A 14524-nucleotide genomic window follows, 5' to 3' on the forward strand; every position below is an offset into this window, starting at 1 on the left:
AGAGTCCGAAAGGCATGCGTAAATACTCGTACAAACCCATAGGAGTAGTAAATGCAGTTTTCTCAATATCATCATCATTCATTGCAATTTGGTTGTAACCAGAAGTCAAGTCCATCGTAGAAAATAGTTTAGCGCCACTGAGAGCATCAAAAGATTCTTCAACTCGCGGAAGCGGAAATGCGTCTTTGTTGGTTTTCGAGTTAAGTAAACGGAAGTCAACACAGAGCCTCAGAGAGTTATCTTTCTTTCTGACCAAAACGATCGGCGAAGCATAAGGGCTGGTGCTTTCACGAATGATCTTATTTTCTAGCAACTTTTTGATATGATTCTTAACTTCCTCATTGTGTTGGCGGTATACGCCTGTATGGTTGTACGATCGGTTTATCATCTTGCAGCCGAATGGTATGCTTAACGGTAGAAGTGAAACCAACATCATTATCATCTTTTGAGAAAACATCTTTGTATCTATAAAACAACTTTTGAACAGCGTTTAACTCAATTTTGTTAACAGATAGATGGCTTATATCAACCGGCATTTCAAATTGTTTATAATCATCATCAACTTTAGAATTCGGAACATCAGAAAATGGTAAATTACTGTGGAAAATTATTTCTTCAACAGAATCAGTTCGAATGAACTCAATACGTGACCGATTGTTTTGCTCGACTTCTCCTTTCATAAGAATGCCAACTCTTGTTTTTGGTGCAATATAAATGTCATCACTGCCTAGGTTTGCGACTCGAAATGAAAAATGACCACGTTTGACGGTTACAAAAGTGTGTACTACGACTAGTGAACTTGGCAAATGTCCGCTTGATTTTAATGGTTCTATTACGGCATCATATATTCTAGGAAGATTTGGTCCTGTGCCATTTAAAGTAACAACAGACGAAGCAGGTATGCGTACAGGAGAACTAGCGCAAACTTTAGCATAACCAATAGTGTTCAAATGTTCATTTTTAATGCAAGCTTTAAATTGCTCTTTAAGTTTTGAATTTTCCGCAATAGTGGATACTTCTTCGCAAAAGTTCCTGCCAAAATCAAATTCTAAAATGTTTTTACAGCTCCTAATGATATTCATACCTAATAGCCCTGGAACCAATGCCTTCCTTCTTCTTGTGACTGGATCAGTGGAATCTTTCACAATCAATACACCACAGCTTTTCAACGTTTGTCCCATCACTACCATATCAACTTCCACATAACCAATATATGGAATAGAAAGTCCATTTGCAGCCCGAAGCTGCAAAGCTACGTCAGTACGTAATAGAGTACAATCCCGCAGAAATTTATCATAGAACGACTCTGTAACCGAAGAAATAGTAGATCCCGTATCCACTAAACATTTAGCCTCTGTGCCTGCTATGGCAACGGTAACCACCGGACACTTTCCTATCAAATAATCACAATCAACAGAGTCCATATATCCTCCATCTAACATGGGACTCGACACGAAAGATGGCGCTAGTTTCCCTGCTTATTCGGACAATCAGCAACTTTATGACCCGGCCTTTTACACCCAAAGCATAAATTAGAAGAACGTTGTTCATTGTAGGATCTATTCTGACCAGATGGCTTGGAATTGACTGTTTTTGTTAAAGCATCGATCTGCTCACTTTGTTTCCTTACTATCGCGAAAAGCTGATTCATTTTATCATCATTAGAATGCTGATCTTTCAGTACATTTGAATCTACCTGAACTTTCACTTTAGGTACGGGATCATTTATCTCCTCCTCTTCTGACCACATAATCGCTTCTTCGCGGAGACCGAGAAACGTAATGTCTGGATCAGATCTAACTAAACGCTTCAGGTGCTTCCTAAGCATGACATCCTGTACATTTTGGGAAAACTGATCACATAGTGATTTGTCCTTGTTCGGAATCAATGAATCATCCTTTCTAATTACTTTCCGGATTAAATCCATTAGAGCATAAGAATACTCACGTAAGGATTCGCCCTGTCGTTGCACTCTGTCGAGAAAATTTTTCTGCAGCTTTGTGATGTTGTCCTTCCCACCAAATGCATCCTGCAGAACTTTCACAATTCGACTAGGATTCTGTCTAATACCGTTCGATCTATATTTAATTTCTTCCTTGGCTGCACCTTCCAAAAACGAATAAATGAAATCAGCACGCTCCTGACGAGACATTTCACGTGTGCAAGACTCAACATCTTCAAGCCAATCCTCTACGGTCATGTTATATCCGGAAAACTTTGGTACCCTTCTGTCACGCTGAACATATATAACAGAACGTTTCTGGTCGTATAGTTGTTCATCATTCTCCACGTCTTCATTATCATCAGTTGTTTTCATCTGGTTAAGTTGATGCTGTAGTTCAAGAACTTGTCTTTGAAGCGACTTACATGTAGGGCGAGACATCCTTACAGGTATGTTACTCGGCAAAATCCGTGTAGTTCACTTGGTAATGTTCGACATCTTCCGGAATCCTATCAAAATATCGTCTGCTTAATGCCTTTAACCTTGCTTTCCCGCCTTGCCAGCAGTCAATGCCTTCTACATAATTGAATTGTCGACGACGCCATTCTGTGACCAAGTGGGGCGTGATGGTAAATGCTGGCCCAAATATAACACGAATGTGGAACTACTTTTATTAACACATAGAAGGCATTGAAAGATCTACAAAATAGAGAACAAAAGGAATAATGAATAAATATACAAAATAGACCAATTATTGTCAAATACATGCAAAGCATAGAAAATCATTGCAAATATTCAAACAACTTGCATAAATCAAATTCATTTGCATGTTCAAAACAATTTAACTTAACGAACACACGAAAAGAACACAAATCATCAATTGAATATTTAAATGTAATACCCACAGTTAACTATAACTGTACACAACTGACCATTTAAAGTCCTTTATAAGTACTCACTATAACAAGGTATAACATTAAATCAATTAAACTGATTCAATGATCTGCAAAATCAATAAAACAAATTGAAATAAAACATTGAAATACAAAAATGCTTTAAATGCAAAGTGCCAGTACGAAAAATGAAAAGTAAGAACATGAAAAAGTAACATCATAAATACCTTATCTGCTGGCTATACTTCTAACAATTAAAAGCGGACATTCATCTTGGCCTCCCAGTTCCACATTGAAATACTATAAAAAGTTCTGAGTATTTATACCAAAATATAGTACTACTCACAAGTGGAAAAACTAGAACATCCAACCTCTAAATATATTAAATCCAATAACAACCAGTGAGCAGATTTTCAGCACAATGCGAAGAAAATGCAAAATGCAACGAAGCGTAGAGTAACTCAGACCACTGTAGAGAACAGATCAAAATTTCGAAAGAAATATAAGTCAATAAATGGAAAACAATAATTATTTTGATAAGTAAAAATCAGCTTGTCCACATTTAGATCAATTTTTATTTTAAATTATTAAGTATATGCCACTGTCCTATATAGAAGTCAGACCCATACAGTTTTCTAGTTGTGTTGCAATCTGGATGTGCTGCATTTCTTCTGAAATTTAAGAGAAAATACACAGACTTAACTAAGAGTATTAGTTCATAAATAATGACCTAGCCACAAAAAAAACGAACTATAATGATGGTGATCGAAATTGTGACATGGATTAAAATACTAAAAGCAAATTTCAAAAAGAACTGAGAGAATTAAATAGTACTTAAGTACATAATTTCGGATGCACCCACAAAACTTGAAAAACGGAGACGAAGTGCACGTATAATGTAGCTTGCTTCACTTTTCTTAAAAAATTCTGTCAAGATGGTAGTGTAGCAATATATATTTTTGCCGAGAGCACATAAATATGTGATGAAGACCTGATATTTATTGATGTTGAGCATACATGTAAAAATTACTAATCTACGAAAGTCGTGATGTTGTACATTGACGGAGAAGATACATAAAAAAGTTATTACGTGAAGATTTTATATTTTGTAGCTATGGACAAAGCCGAGATCTTGTTTGGTAGCAGCAAATAAACTCAGTTAATAGGTTTTTCATAATTACACTAAAAAAACAAATATGACTTTTTCACAATTTCACTTCAGACTTGGTGTGTTTGTGAAACCAATGTAAAATGATAACTTTTCTTCACCTACCTGGTTAGTCAACATTCAGATGAAGGTCTAGACATGCGGCCAAAGTACCATTCATACTCAGACTACCTTTAATATGGTAACCTCCCGAGGGTAGAGACACACCCACGTTAAATCCGGTAGTTGGTAGGACATAATTAGCCTGAATTAAATATTTTTAAATTATTTTCTTTCGGTTATATAAAGTGGTCAACAAACTCCAGCTCTACCTTTGTCCCTTGACTTTACTCGATATGCTATGCTCTAAACCTTCATATTAAGCGTTTAACTTCAAGTAAAATTATCATCAATGTCTTTTTTATATAATTTATAGGTTTCCCGAGGTATATTTAAAATCATTGCACGAATTATATGTATACATACATGTACTATACAAACAAATGTGATAAATAATCTTAACACTTGTTTGTGCTGAATTTATCGCCATTTATGTGGTTATTCATGATATTATTAGTTAAATTGGGTTTCATAATACCGACCTTGTGCTACATTTATATTGTATCTTCAATTTAGGGGTCAAATGGGCTGGATTATTGGTAATTAACTGTGTAATGCGGATATAAACGATACAAATGTATAACGGCTACTAAGAAGCCCTGATTGGACAAGGGCGCATTTTAGAAAAAAATTAAAATGTGTCCACAGCATACAATTTGTGCGCACCCCCAAATCAATCGTGTCCACATTTTTTTCGTTGCGTGCCCTAATCATGCATGCACCGTCAGTAATAATCGTTGAAGAAAGAAGTGAGAAACTTGTTATTTATAAGAACATCTTGTTTGATTTTTGTTTTGAGGATTATTTAGATTATATATATATATATATATATATATATATATATATATATATATATATATATATATCGATATTTATATATATATATATATATATATATATATATATATATATATATATATATATATATATAGAAAGGTCTGAAAAATTCCCAACGATGTTAGAACTGTCAAATTTGCGATGCACATTTTTGGTCGTTCCCTCCGCGCCGCTGTGACATCTATGGCAACACCGCAAAAATTTGCATCGCAAATTTGACAGTTCTAACATCGTTGGGAATTTTTCAGACCTTTATATACGTTTATATATCTTCCCTGTATCAATTTGATCCGATGGAGCAGTGTAGTGAATAGAATCGTCACATTCTGAGACGTTTGTGTGTGTGTATATATATAGTTTTAATTCTCATTTTTTGCCAAAATTTAAACTTAACGTTGAGACTGGACGGTATATTAACTAAGAGAAATACGTCTATGTAAATGTTGTAATATGAATTGTGTTGAGAATGAATATCATTTTTATATTAGTCCGTCCAGCATATAGGTCAGTTATATTACATATTTTACCAAAATAGTACAAATCTTTGCCAAATTTAGCCAAGCTGAATTATACACTTAAATCATTGTCAGTATCACTTATACAGAAGTTATGTAATTTTACCAAGTCGTCAGGTTTGATCAGATCACATATATTGCTTAACTTTTCTTCTTTTCTTTTCAATTATTTGCCATTTGTCATAAACATATTACCATGACAACAATAAACAAAGACACCTTCTGTCATTTATATAAAAAAAAATTGGCACGGGATTCTAATTCTAAAGTTACCTATATGAAATATTACCCATGCAGCTAGGAACAACCTCTCAGAAAATAACTAGAAAAACTTCATAATGAAACATTATTTGTATCTGTAGCAATAGTATACCACTCAATAAATAACCTTACTGGTTTAAACGGGCACTTGCATGGGATTCCAGCTTTGACGAGAGGATCGGGACATGTAACTTCTTCTAGGAACGCACAGATATCTTGGTAAGAACAGGAACCAATACTATCTACACACGGGATCTTGATCCATTCTCCTAACACTTCCTTCTCTATTAACACATTGGCCTATCATATAAATCATGAAAGAATATTTTATTATTTATCCATTTTTTTACGATTACACTCCATACCTCAAAAATGTAATGTACTAATAAAAAAGTATAAAATTGTGTTCAAAAAAGAACTTCAATTGGCTTCCAAATAAACTTTTAAAATAGTCCGATGTTATAAAAAATTAAATAAACATCGATTTTCAAAATACAGATATGGATTAAAATGACATTACATAGAACCAAATAATGTTTCTACCTTACAGGAGTGTACCAACCAAAAAAAATATGTTAAAATTAGTATTGGAATATATATTAAATTCTCATAAATATAGAGAATTAAAAAAAAACACCAGGAAGTGAGCTTCGTATAATTTACCATCCTTGACATGAGTAAAGACACAGAATTACCGGTAATGGTGGCTGAATAGTGGAAATGAAACCAAACTGAACTGCTATATTTAGAGTCCCTGGAAACTTTAGTGGATCAGGGGTCAGTGTTATGTTCGTCACTTTTAAGGCATTGCCTCCACAGTTGTTCCAGGCAAAGCTCTGCACGTTTGGTATCTGTTAAAAAACTAATAAATTTAAAACTTTCAAGGGATAGTTAAGATTATGGACAGACAACTTTATTTTCTTAGGGAAAGAAACAACTTTAAAATATATTGTTGTAATATTATGCATGCTTATTTTGAGGTAAGTGATACCAACAATCGAACACCAGGATTTAACACCATATGATAGAAATCGTTTGCATAATATAAAATATTTGAAAGTAAAATTGAAAAGATGTGTTAAAGAAAAGGCAGATCATTCATGACAACGACAAACTTGTTAAAGAATATTGTGTAAAATAAATGACGCATATCATATACATGCACTCAAAGAAAACCAATGAAATCGCAACTTCGGCGAAAATAAAGTCAGGATATTAACTCCCGGAGAAGTCAATGGGTGTTCCCTTACCGTGAAGGTATAAACTTGGTCTCCTTGACTTTCTATTAGCTCCTTCAGTTTGAGGATAGATGCTGCTGTGACGGCATCACAATACAGAACCGTGACGACTATAAATGCCGTCAGTACATTTGTATGTACCATCTTTAGTGTCACTCGGTTTGATAACACTATAACTGAACATCAGCAGTTGATCTTTTATCTCAGATTGTAAGCTGATTACAGTATTACATGGACATGTATAGCCACAGATCTGGGAGATTGTCCGTCATTGAAACGTGCATAGACTCGATTCTTGTGCGTATGGATTCATTCCATTGAAATATTTAAGATCGTAGAATACAAAGTTCTTACGAACAGTGATCTATTGCACATCCATCCAATAACTCCTTACTTATTATGTTAGCTGCGAAAACTGGTTTTTAAAGTTGTTGTAGCATTTGCTGTGATAGAAGTTGAATAAATCAAATGTGAATTATGAACAACTCGAAAGAACTTACAGCGAATCTTACATCTAGGTTTCTTCTTGACTGGTAAAGCAAAGCATCAAATCTTTCGATTTCTCCGCCCTCTATGCTATTATTATTTCTTATAAAAAAGATTATAAGATTTTAATTCAACACAGCTTTTCCAAGAAAAATTAGATAAGCGAACGTACCTAGTTTTTGGTAAACATCTGTCAAAATGTGTTAAAATTCTTATCCAAAAGGGGGCGTGCGTATCCCTATCAATTTGCAAAACTGAAAAGAGCTTATTTTTGTGTGTAAATGCGTGCAATAAAAAATAAGATTTTTTTTTTATATAGGGAGCCCCTCGGTGGATCCCCCGATGTCCCTTTTAGGCAATTTTAGGTCCGCCACTGTATAGACAACATACTTGTTTAATTTGGTGGATTAGTTTTTCAAAAGACATTTTGAATTACGATGGGTACATTTTGTGCACATCTTCTGACTTATCTGTTTCTATATTGAAAGGTAGCTGACCTCATCCAGGGTTTAGTGCAGCAGAAGAATGCTAGGTAGTTTTAATTTCAGTTTTTGCCCTTTCACGAACAGTCCTGTGTTAAATTGGTGTTTGTCCTAATTTGTTTTCTCTATCTCAAAGAGCTTGAAATTAATAATGCTGCAGACAAACCTTAGTCGGCCACGGACCTTGACATTCATCTCAAAATAGACAATGGAAAAACGTTATAACATAACTCTACAACAAATGTGTGAGTACTGATCTCTGTGTTGCTCGCACAAAAACTTTTGGAGCAAGGATATGTTGCCAAAAGACTGGAGCTATGGATTACTCCGAGAGGCCTACAGTCGTCACCGAGACTTTGTTGATTGTTATGTTGTATGATGGCATATTAACCTTATCATTGACACGTCGGTATTTTTCATCTTTTTCTTGTTATGGCGTACAATGGCAGATATCCGTTTTCATTGACACGTCGGTATTTTCTGTTTTTTTTTTTTTATTATTATTATTAGCTTTTTTGTTTATTTTCTATATTAAAAATACTTGAACAGACTTAGAGGTGTTATGATTGATACATGCTTGCAGAGTTATTTTTCCCTTTCACCGTTTTATTTGCAGATACATTGAAACAAATTATTTATTTCAAATATGTAAAGCATGTTAATGTTCGGATCAGAGTGGTTTGAAAGGATCAAAATATTTTTTTCTCCCATTTTCAAGGTCAAAATGATTCCGAGTCTGAATTATCGGGAGAGTATATCGAGCTTTAAAATATTATATTGTAGAACATTATCGTAAAATAAAGGGTGAGAGATGCCCGTACGTACTAATCTCTAAAGTTTACAAGTACATCTGTCTTGTGCACCTGGTCCATGCTCCCAGTTTTTAGTGGAGTCCGAGTTGCTCATTTTCTTTTGTTACTTTGTATGTATGAATTTAGTTACTTTATGTTCTCTGTTGTGTATGTGTGTTTTCCATGTCTGGTCTTTCTCCCTGGATTACATTCTTTTGATTACCGCTATAACCTTGGTTCCCTTGATTACTCTTTGAGAGTGACTTCATTGTATCAGTTAAAAAAAATGCGAATGTTTTTTACGAGCTTGTGATATCAAAAACTTTGATGTAGTAGTTTCTCGGTTATTTAAATATACTACGAAACTCTGTTACAAATACGAGCAAATCGAACCAATTGTGATATGCAGATACCATGTATGGTGGTGCCAAGGGGACGTTACCATGAAAAATTCATCCCTTTAATCGTAAATTTCGGTATTAAGTTTACCATTATCAAAATGAATACTAAGGTCAAGAAAAGGACATTCTTTATTATAAATATTTGCACTATTCAAAGACAGTTCTACAGTATATATATATCTTCAGTATAAATATTGAAGTCATCATTGTTTAGAGCCAAAATATCGTCTAAATATCTAAAGGTATTATATTTTTTTCTACCAAATGTTGTTTGGAAGGGTCTTTATTTATTCTACCCATAAATTGTGATTCGTAACAGTACAGAAAGAGGTCCGCAATAAGTGATGCACCATTGGGTCCATGGGAATTCCAGTAACGTGACGATAAACGGTTTCGCCAAAGCGTACGAACACGTTGCCTAACAGGAATTCGAGTGCTGTAAGCATATCAAAAGAAGTCCAATTAACGCAGTTTTTTTTATGTTTTTCGTTACTAAAAACTTATCTAAAAATTTTCGAACATATATACATCCCGATTTATCAAATGACCATTTGGTAAGATTTGTGATTTTTATGAGATTACGTGGAATTCGAAGTGTAGTGCATTAAGTTGAAAAACAGGACGGTTCGAAAGATGCCACATGGGCATGTAATTTCTGAAAATTTAGTCAGTTGAAATGTTGGTGAATACGTAATTTTTTTTGTAGGATTTCACTATAAAATTTACGACAAATAACAATAATATTATTTGCAGCTTCATCAGCAGGAACAAAAACAAAATTCCTCACTGCGCTCTTTCAATTTGTGCTTTATTCAGGAAATACGGTTTTGATGTTGTTTATTCGGAGTAAAGTGTTCCTCGAAATGGTTTATTCGGATGACAACTATTTTCATAACTGTTTTGAAGAAAGAATCTAATGCTTTCTTGTCTACTTTCTCACGTTGTATCCATTTTATACAATACGAATGGAGTGAGTCCTGGATGATGCTACGACATTATTCCAATGGATAATGGCTGGAGGACGATACTTAGTTTCTTTTTGAAGAAATGTTTTCAACTCTCGGTCTTCAACGACACTCATTATAACGATATGATAACTTGTTCGAACCACATAATCACGACCTAATTACCATATAAATCGTTAAAATAAGTTAGTCATGTCAGTTGTTATTTTTAGTTAGAACATAAGTCGTTTAAATAAAGACAACACCTACCACAGCGTTGGCATACGCTATTTTCCTCAAATCCTTCCTCAACTCAAATTTTGGACCAATCAAATCACTAGAAATTGAACTTTTGAGGAAAACCTCAATGTGAGATTCCCCTTGAAATCACCTGCGCATTAATGTGCTGCCGTGAAATATCGTTTGCTAACATTGTGGTATAACCTCTCAGTGATGGATTTGGCTTTTTTTATTTCGATAGATTTCTTGTATACAATTATTTTTGGGTCGAAACCTTCCTATATATTCCTGATGAGAGGTTACTCCTTAATACACGTGTCAGTTGTTATTTTAAGTTAGAAAATGAGTCTTTAAAATAAAAACAACACCTAACACAGCGTTGGCATACGATATTTTCCTCAATCCTTCCTCAACTCAAATTTAGGCCATCAAATCACTAGAAATTAATTTTTTTTAAAGGAAAATCTCAATGCAAGATTCCCTTCGATACCACTTTAGCATAAATAGGCTGCCGTAGAATATCGTATGCTAACATTGTGGCATAACCTCTCGGCGATGGATCTGACTTCCTATTTCGATAGATTTCTAGTATACAATTATTTTTTGGTTTATATATATGATTTGGAACCAATTATAACACCTAAGACTTTTTCTGAATTTGAATTTTTACTCTGACATGATTGATTATTTAAAAAAAAATCACTAGTCATTTCAATGAGCAAATCTACTAATTACAATTATTGTGTGCCTACAACAGCATATTTATTGTAATACCCTTTGAATAAATTGCATGAACAGGTTCCTCACACGATTTCCTAATTACCTGAAAAATATCAAAACAAAGGTCGTATAATTCATTTTTTTTTCAGACAGTACAGAAAACAAAGGCTTAAATTGGTATGCATGTGTTGCATGCGTATATCTTATAAAACAGTTTATCTTGTAGGTCGATGGAGTTTTTCATTTTCAAATCTCAATTGAGCGACTAAATTATACTTCACCTTCAAATTTGATAGATATATTAGTACTAAATTTGTGTGGCCCGGTGATATTATCAGATATGCGTAACAATAGTTCAGCCATGTTTACCCCGATCTTCTCCGCAGTTCTATCACCGCTTCCCCGATATACTTCGTATCATTCCGCTGGTTACAGAGCAGCTTTGAAATAGTCTGTTACCCCTTAGCATAACTTGTAATTCGATGGTTAGGGAAAACTATACAACAAACGCGATTACTTTTCATTCCGTATTGTCAACTTTTCTTTCATTTGTGGTAACTCATTCGTTATGCCAGAGCTTGCCGCAGCTACGCAGACCTTTTTTACCGAGCGCTAGGATTCTTGCATTAGGCTTCTGGAATATGGTTATGTTGCTACAAAATTCAAGTCCTCATTACAGAAGTTTTATGGTCGTCATCATGAATTAGTGGATCGTTATGGTGTATCCTACTGCACCATCAGAACCGATTTATTCAACGTTTCATAAGTTTTCTTCCGTCTTTCGTCTACCCTGGATTTTATTTTTATGAGCAGCTCAGCGGGTGTTTTAGAAAAGCAGAGGACGTTTATCTTACCAGTGCACCTAGTCAATGCTACCAGTTTTTAGTCCGAGTTGTTCATTTACTTTTGTTGCTTTCTACGTTACTATTTTAGTTATTTTATGTTCTTTGTTGAGTGTATCTGCTTTCCATATCTTGTCTTTTCCCTGAATAACATTCTTTTGATAGCTGCTAGAAACTTGGTTCCAGTGATTACCATTGTAATAGTTTCATATATCTTCAACAAATCAAAATATAACGTGGCAATTACCTGAAGTACATGACAACATGACGTGTTACTATGCCACTTCGATGTATATTTCCAGACAACCCGTCATTTTCCCGTTCATACTGATGCTGCCTTTCAGGTGATAACTGCCAGACGGAAAAAATGACGAGTACACGTCAAAATCTGATGTCGGTAGAGTGTATTTTGCCTGGAAAAATAAAGTAAAATTTCAGTTTGCTATTGAGCATTTCTACTAATATGATTAATTCACAAGGAGGATTTAGGAACGGCGTACTGGGTTTTTCATATAATCGTTTCCCCCCTACGATTTGAGTAAAGATATATCACTATTATTAAACTACTACCCGTGTTTTTTTTTAAAGTTTATTCCTTTGCGTATAATTAAATATTTCTTGATCTAGCCCTGCAAGCAAATTGACGGGTTCTCCGTTGAGGTTTACTTTTTGGAACATATATATTTCAGCTATGGATTTATTGATCGAAATTTAATCGTACAAAAAAAAAAAGAAACCCATACACGAGGATCGACCACAATATCGGACAGCTTCCTTTTGAAGAAGTAAAGCCGATTTAATAGTATTACAGACTGTATATTTACTTGATCATTCCCAATATACACGCACAGATTCAGCGATCTTGGGAATGGGGGCTCCTGATTTTTTTAAGAGTATCATTGATCAATATTTACAAATACAAAACAAAAAACAAAAAACAAAAAAACAAAAAATCAATAAAAGGATATGTACAACCACAATAACCCCAGGACCTGCATAAAATGAATTAACTGGAAACAAATTATTTTAAAGGTTTACTTTATTACTTACTGGTTTGAATGGACATTGACAGGGGATACCGGCCTTCACAAGTGGGTCAGGGCAGGATATTTCATCTAAAAGTTCACACAAGTCGTCGTATGTACACGATCCGAAGTTATCAATACAAGGAATTTTGATGTATTTTCCTGCAACTCCTTTCTCTATCAGAAGAGTAGCCTAAGATATAAATTAAAATATTGAAGAGAAGTTTAAAAATGTTGAATGGCAAGAATACTCAATAGAATCACTTGTCAGTTTGCTTCCATTTATTGTGTTTCCTATAGTTACTGACCCTTTGAAATTACGCAGATTCTTTTTTCATACACCAAAGACCTAGCTTGTTTCCCTAAAATTGGTACGGAAATACATTCACTAATGTCAATTCTGATTAGTTTGTCGGTAGTCTTTGATTTGTAACGAACCACTTAGACAGGCAAATGTGCCACATAATTATAATAATCATATGGTGCTCGGTTCATATGGTAATTATATGACAATCATATGATATTTAACATATGATAGCCATATGATTATCGTATGATTCTCATATGTTAATTTTGGCTTGAAAACATATGACTATCATATGCTTGTGAAAAACATATGCTTATCATATGTAAAGCGAATCATATGATTATCATATGGTGCTCGATTTATATGATAATCATATGATGCAAACCATATGACTCTCATGTATGGCACATTTGCCTGTGTAGGACTAAACCAGACCAATAACGGAAAAGCTGGAGTTAGTTTAAACTGGAGCAGAACCTACAATTGAAACCACACCTAATTTAGTATTCTTCGTATATACATACTGGAAGTGGTGCCTGAACTGTTGTGTTGAAGTAAGCCTTTGCAGCTAAATGAATTGTTCCTGGGAACTGTAAAGGATCAGGTGTCAAAGAAATATCGGAAAATCCAGCACCATCACCTCCACAATTCTTCCAACTAAAGCTCTTGACATTTTTCATCTGAAATACAAAGTTTGGTACCACTTAAATTGGTGGAACATACATAAACTGTTATCACATATATATGAGTTAATTGAAAGTGTGTGTAGGGTTTACACAAAAATGTTTTGATTCAATCTACATGTACAATAATATTTCAAAAACAAAAATGGGGTTGTGCGATCTGTATCTATTTCTGTGAATGATTAAAACTTTCGGTATCCGATATAAAAATAAGCGATATGTTGCATCTCATTACTCACACTGTTAATATCTCGCAACTTCTTCTTCCCAGTAAACCCGAAAATTTCGTCTTCTTAATGCAGACGAATGATATTGACACATGAAGAGACTTGACAAGCAGAATGAAAAAAAAAAGCTTCTTTTAAGTGAGGAGAAACCTAATAACAAAATGACCAAAGGTCAGTTAATGGTCTATCTTCCCCTGTATCAAACAATAAACGAACTACTCACAGTGAATTTAAAGATGCTATCATTTTCGTCTTGAAAGTGGAAATTCAGAACTTTGGCAGCAACAAGACTACTGCAAGCAACCAGAAGAAGCGCTGATCTAAACATACTTTGAAACATTTCTTTAGATGATTAAATCAATTGTCTCGGCTGTAGCTTTTAGATAATATTACTTATATATGATAAGCTTTATCAACTGGTAT

General features: G+C 34.3%; 3 protein-coding genes across 3 annotated transcripts; all 3 read right to left on the reverse strand.

Moving 5' to 3' along the window:
* Positions 1-1463: 1463 nt before the first annotated feature.
* On the reverse strand, positions 1464-3503 carry LOC148604708 (uncharacterized). The gene is made up of 2 exons (XM_088548303.1): positions 3063-3503; positions 1464-2641 (listed from the first exon to the last, which is right to left on the reverse strand). The coding sequence occupies exon 2, from the start codon at positions 2381-2383 to the stop codon at positions 1466-1468; it is 918 nt and encodes a 305-aa protein (XP_088404429.1). The 5' UTR covers positions 2384-2641; positions 3063-3503; the 3' UTR covers positions 1464-1465.
* Positions 3504-4108: 605 nt separating this feature from the next.
* LOC148604709 (ganglioside GM2 activator-like) lies at positions 4109-7147 on the reverse strand. The gene is made up of 4 exons (XM_088548304.1): positions 6966-7147; positions 6411-6566; positions 5848-6015; positions 4109-4247 (listed from the first exon to the last, which is right to left on the reverse strand). Exons 1-4 carry the CDS (start codon positions 7095-7097, stop codon positions 4113-4115), a joined length of 591 nt encoding a protein of 196 aa, XP_088404430.1. The 5' UTR covers positions 7098-7147; the 3' UTR covers positions 4109-4112.
* Positions 7148-10944: 3797 nt separating this feature from the next.
* Positions 10945-14510, reverse strand: LOC148604710 (ganglioside GM2 activator-like). Its single transcript, XM_088548346.1, has 5 exons — positions 14325-14510; positions 13716-13871; positions 12910-13077; positions 12107-12272; positions 10945-11120 (listed from the first exon to the last, which is right to left on the reverse strand). Exons 1-4 carry the CDS (start codon positions 14439-14441, stop codon positions 12135-12137), a joined length of 579 nt encoding a protein of 192 aa, XP_088404472.1. The 5' UTR covers positions 14442-14510; the 3' UTR covers positions 10945-11120; positions 12107-12134.
* Between the last annotated feature and the right edge of the window lie 14 nt (positions 14511-14524).

Source organism: Perna viridis, chromosome 10 (genome assembly GCF_037379345.1).
Source record: "Perna viridis isolate PV_CMFRI_1.1 ecotype Kerala chromosome 10, ASM3737934v1, whole genome shotgun sequence".
Classification (NCBI taxonomy): Eukaryota; Metazoa; Mollusca; class Bivalvia; order Mytilida; family Mytilidae; genus Perna; species Perna viridis.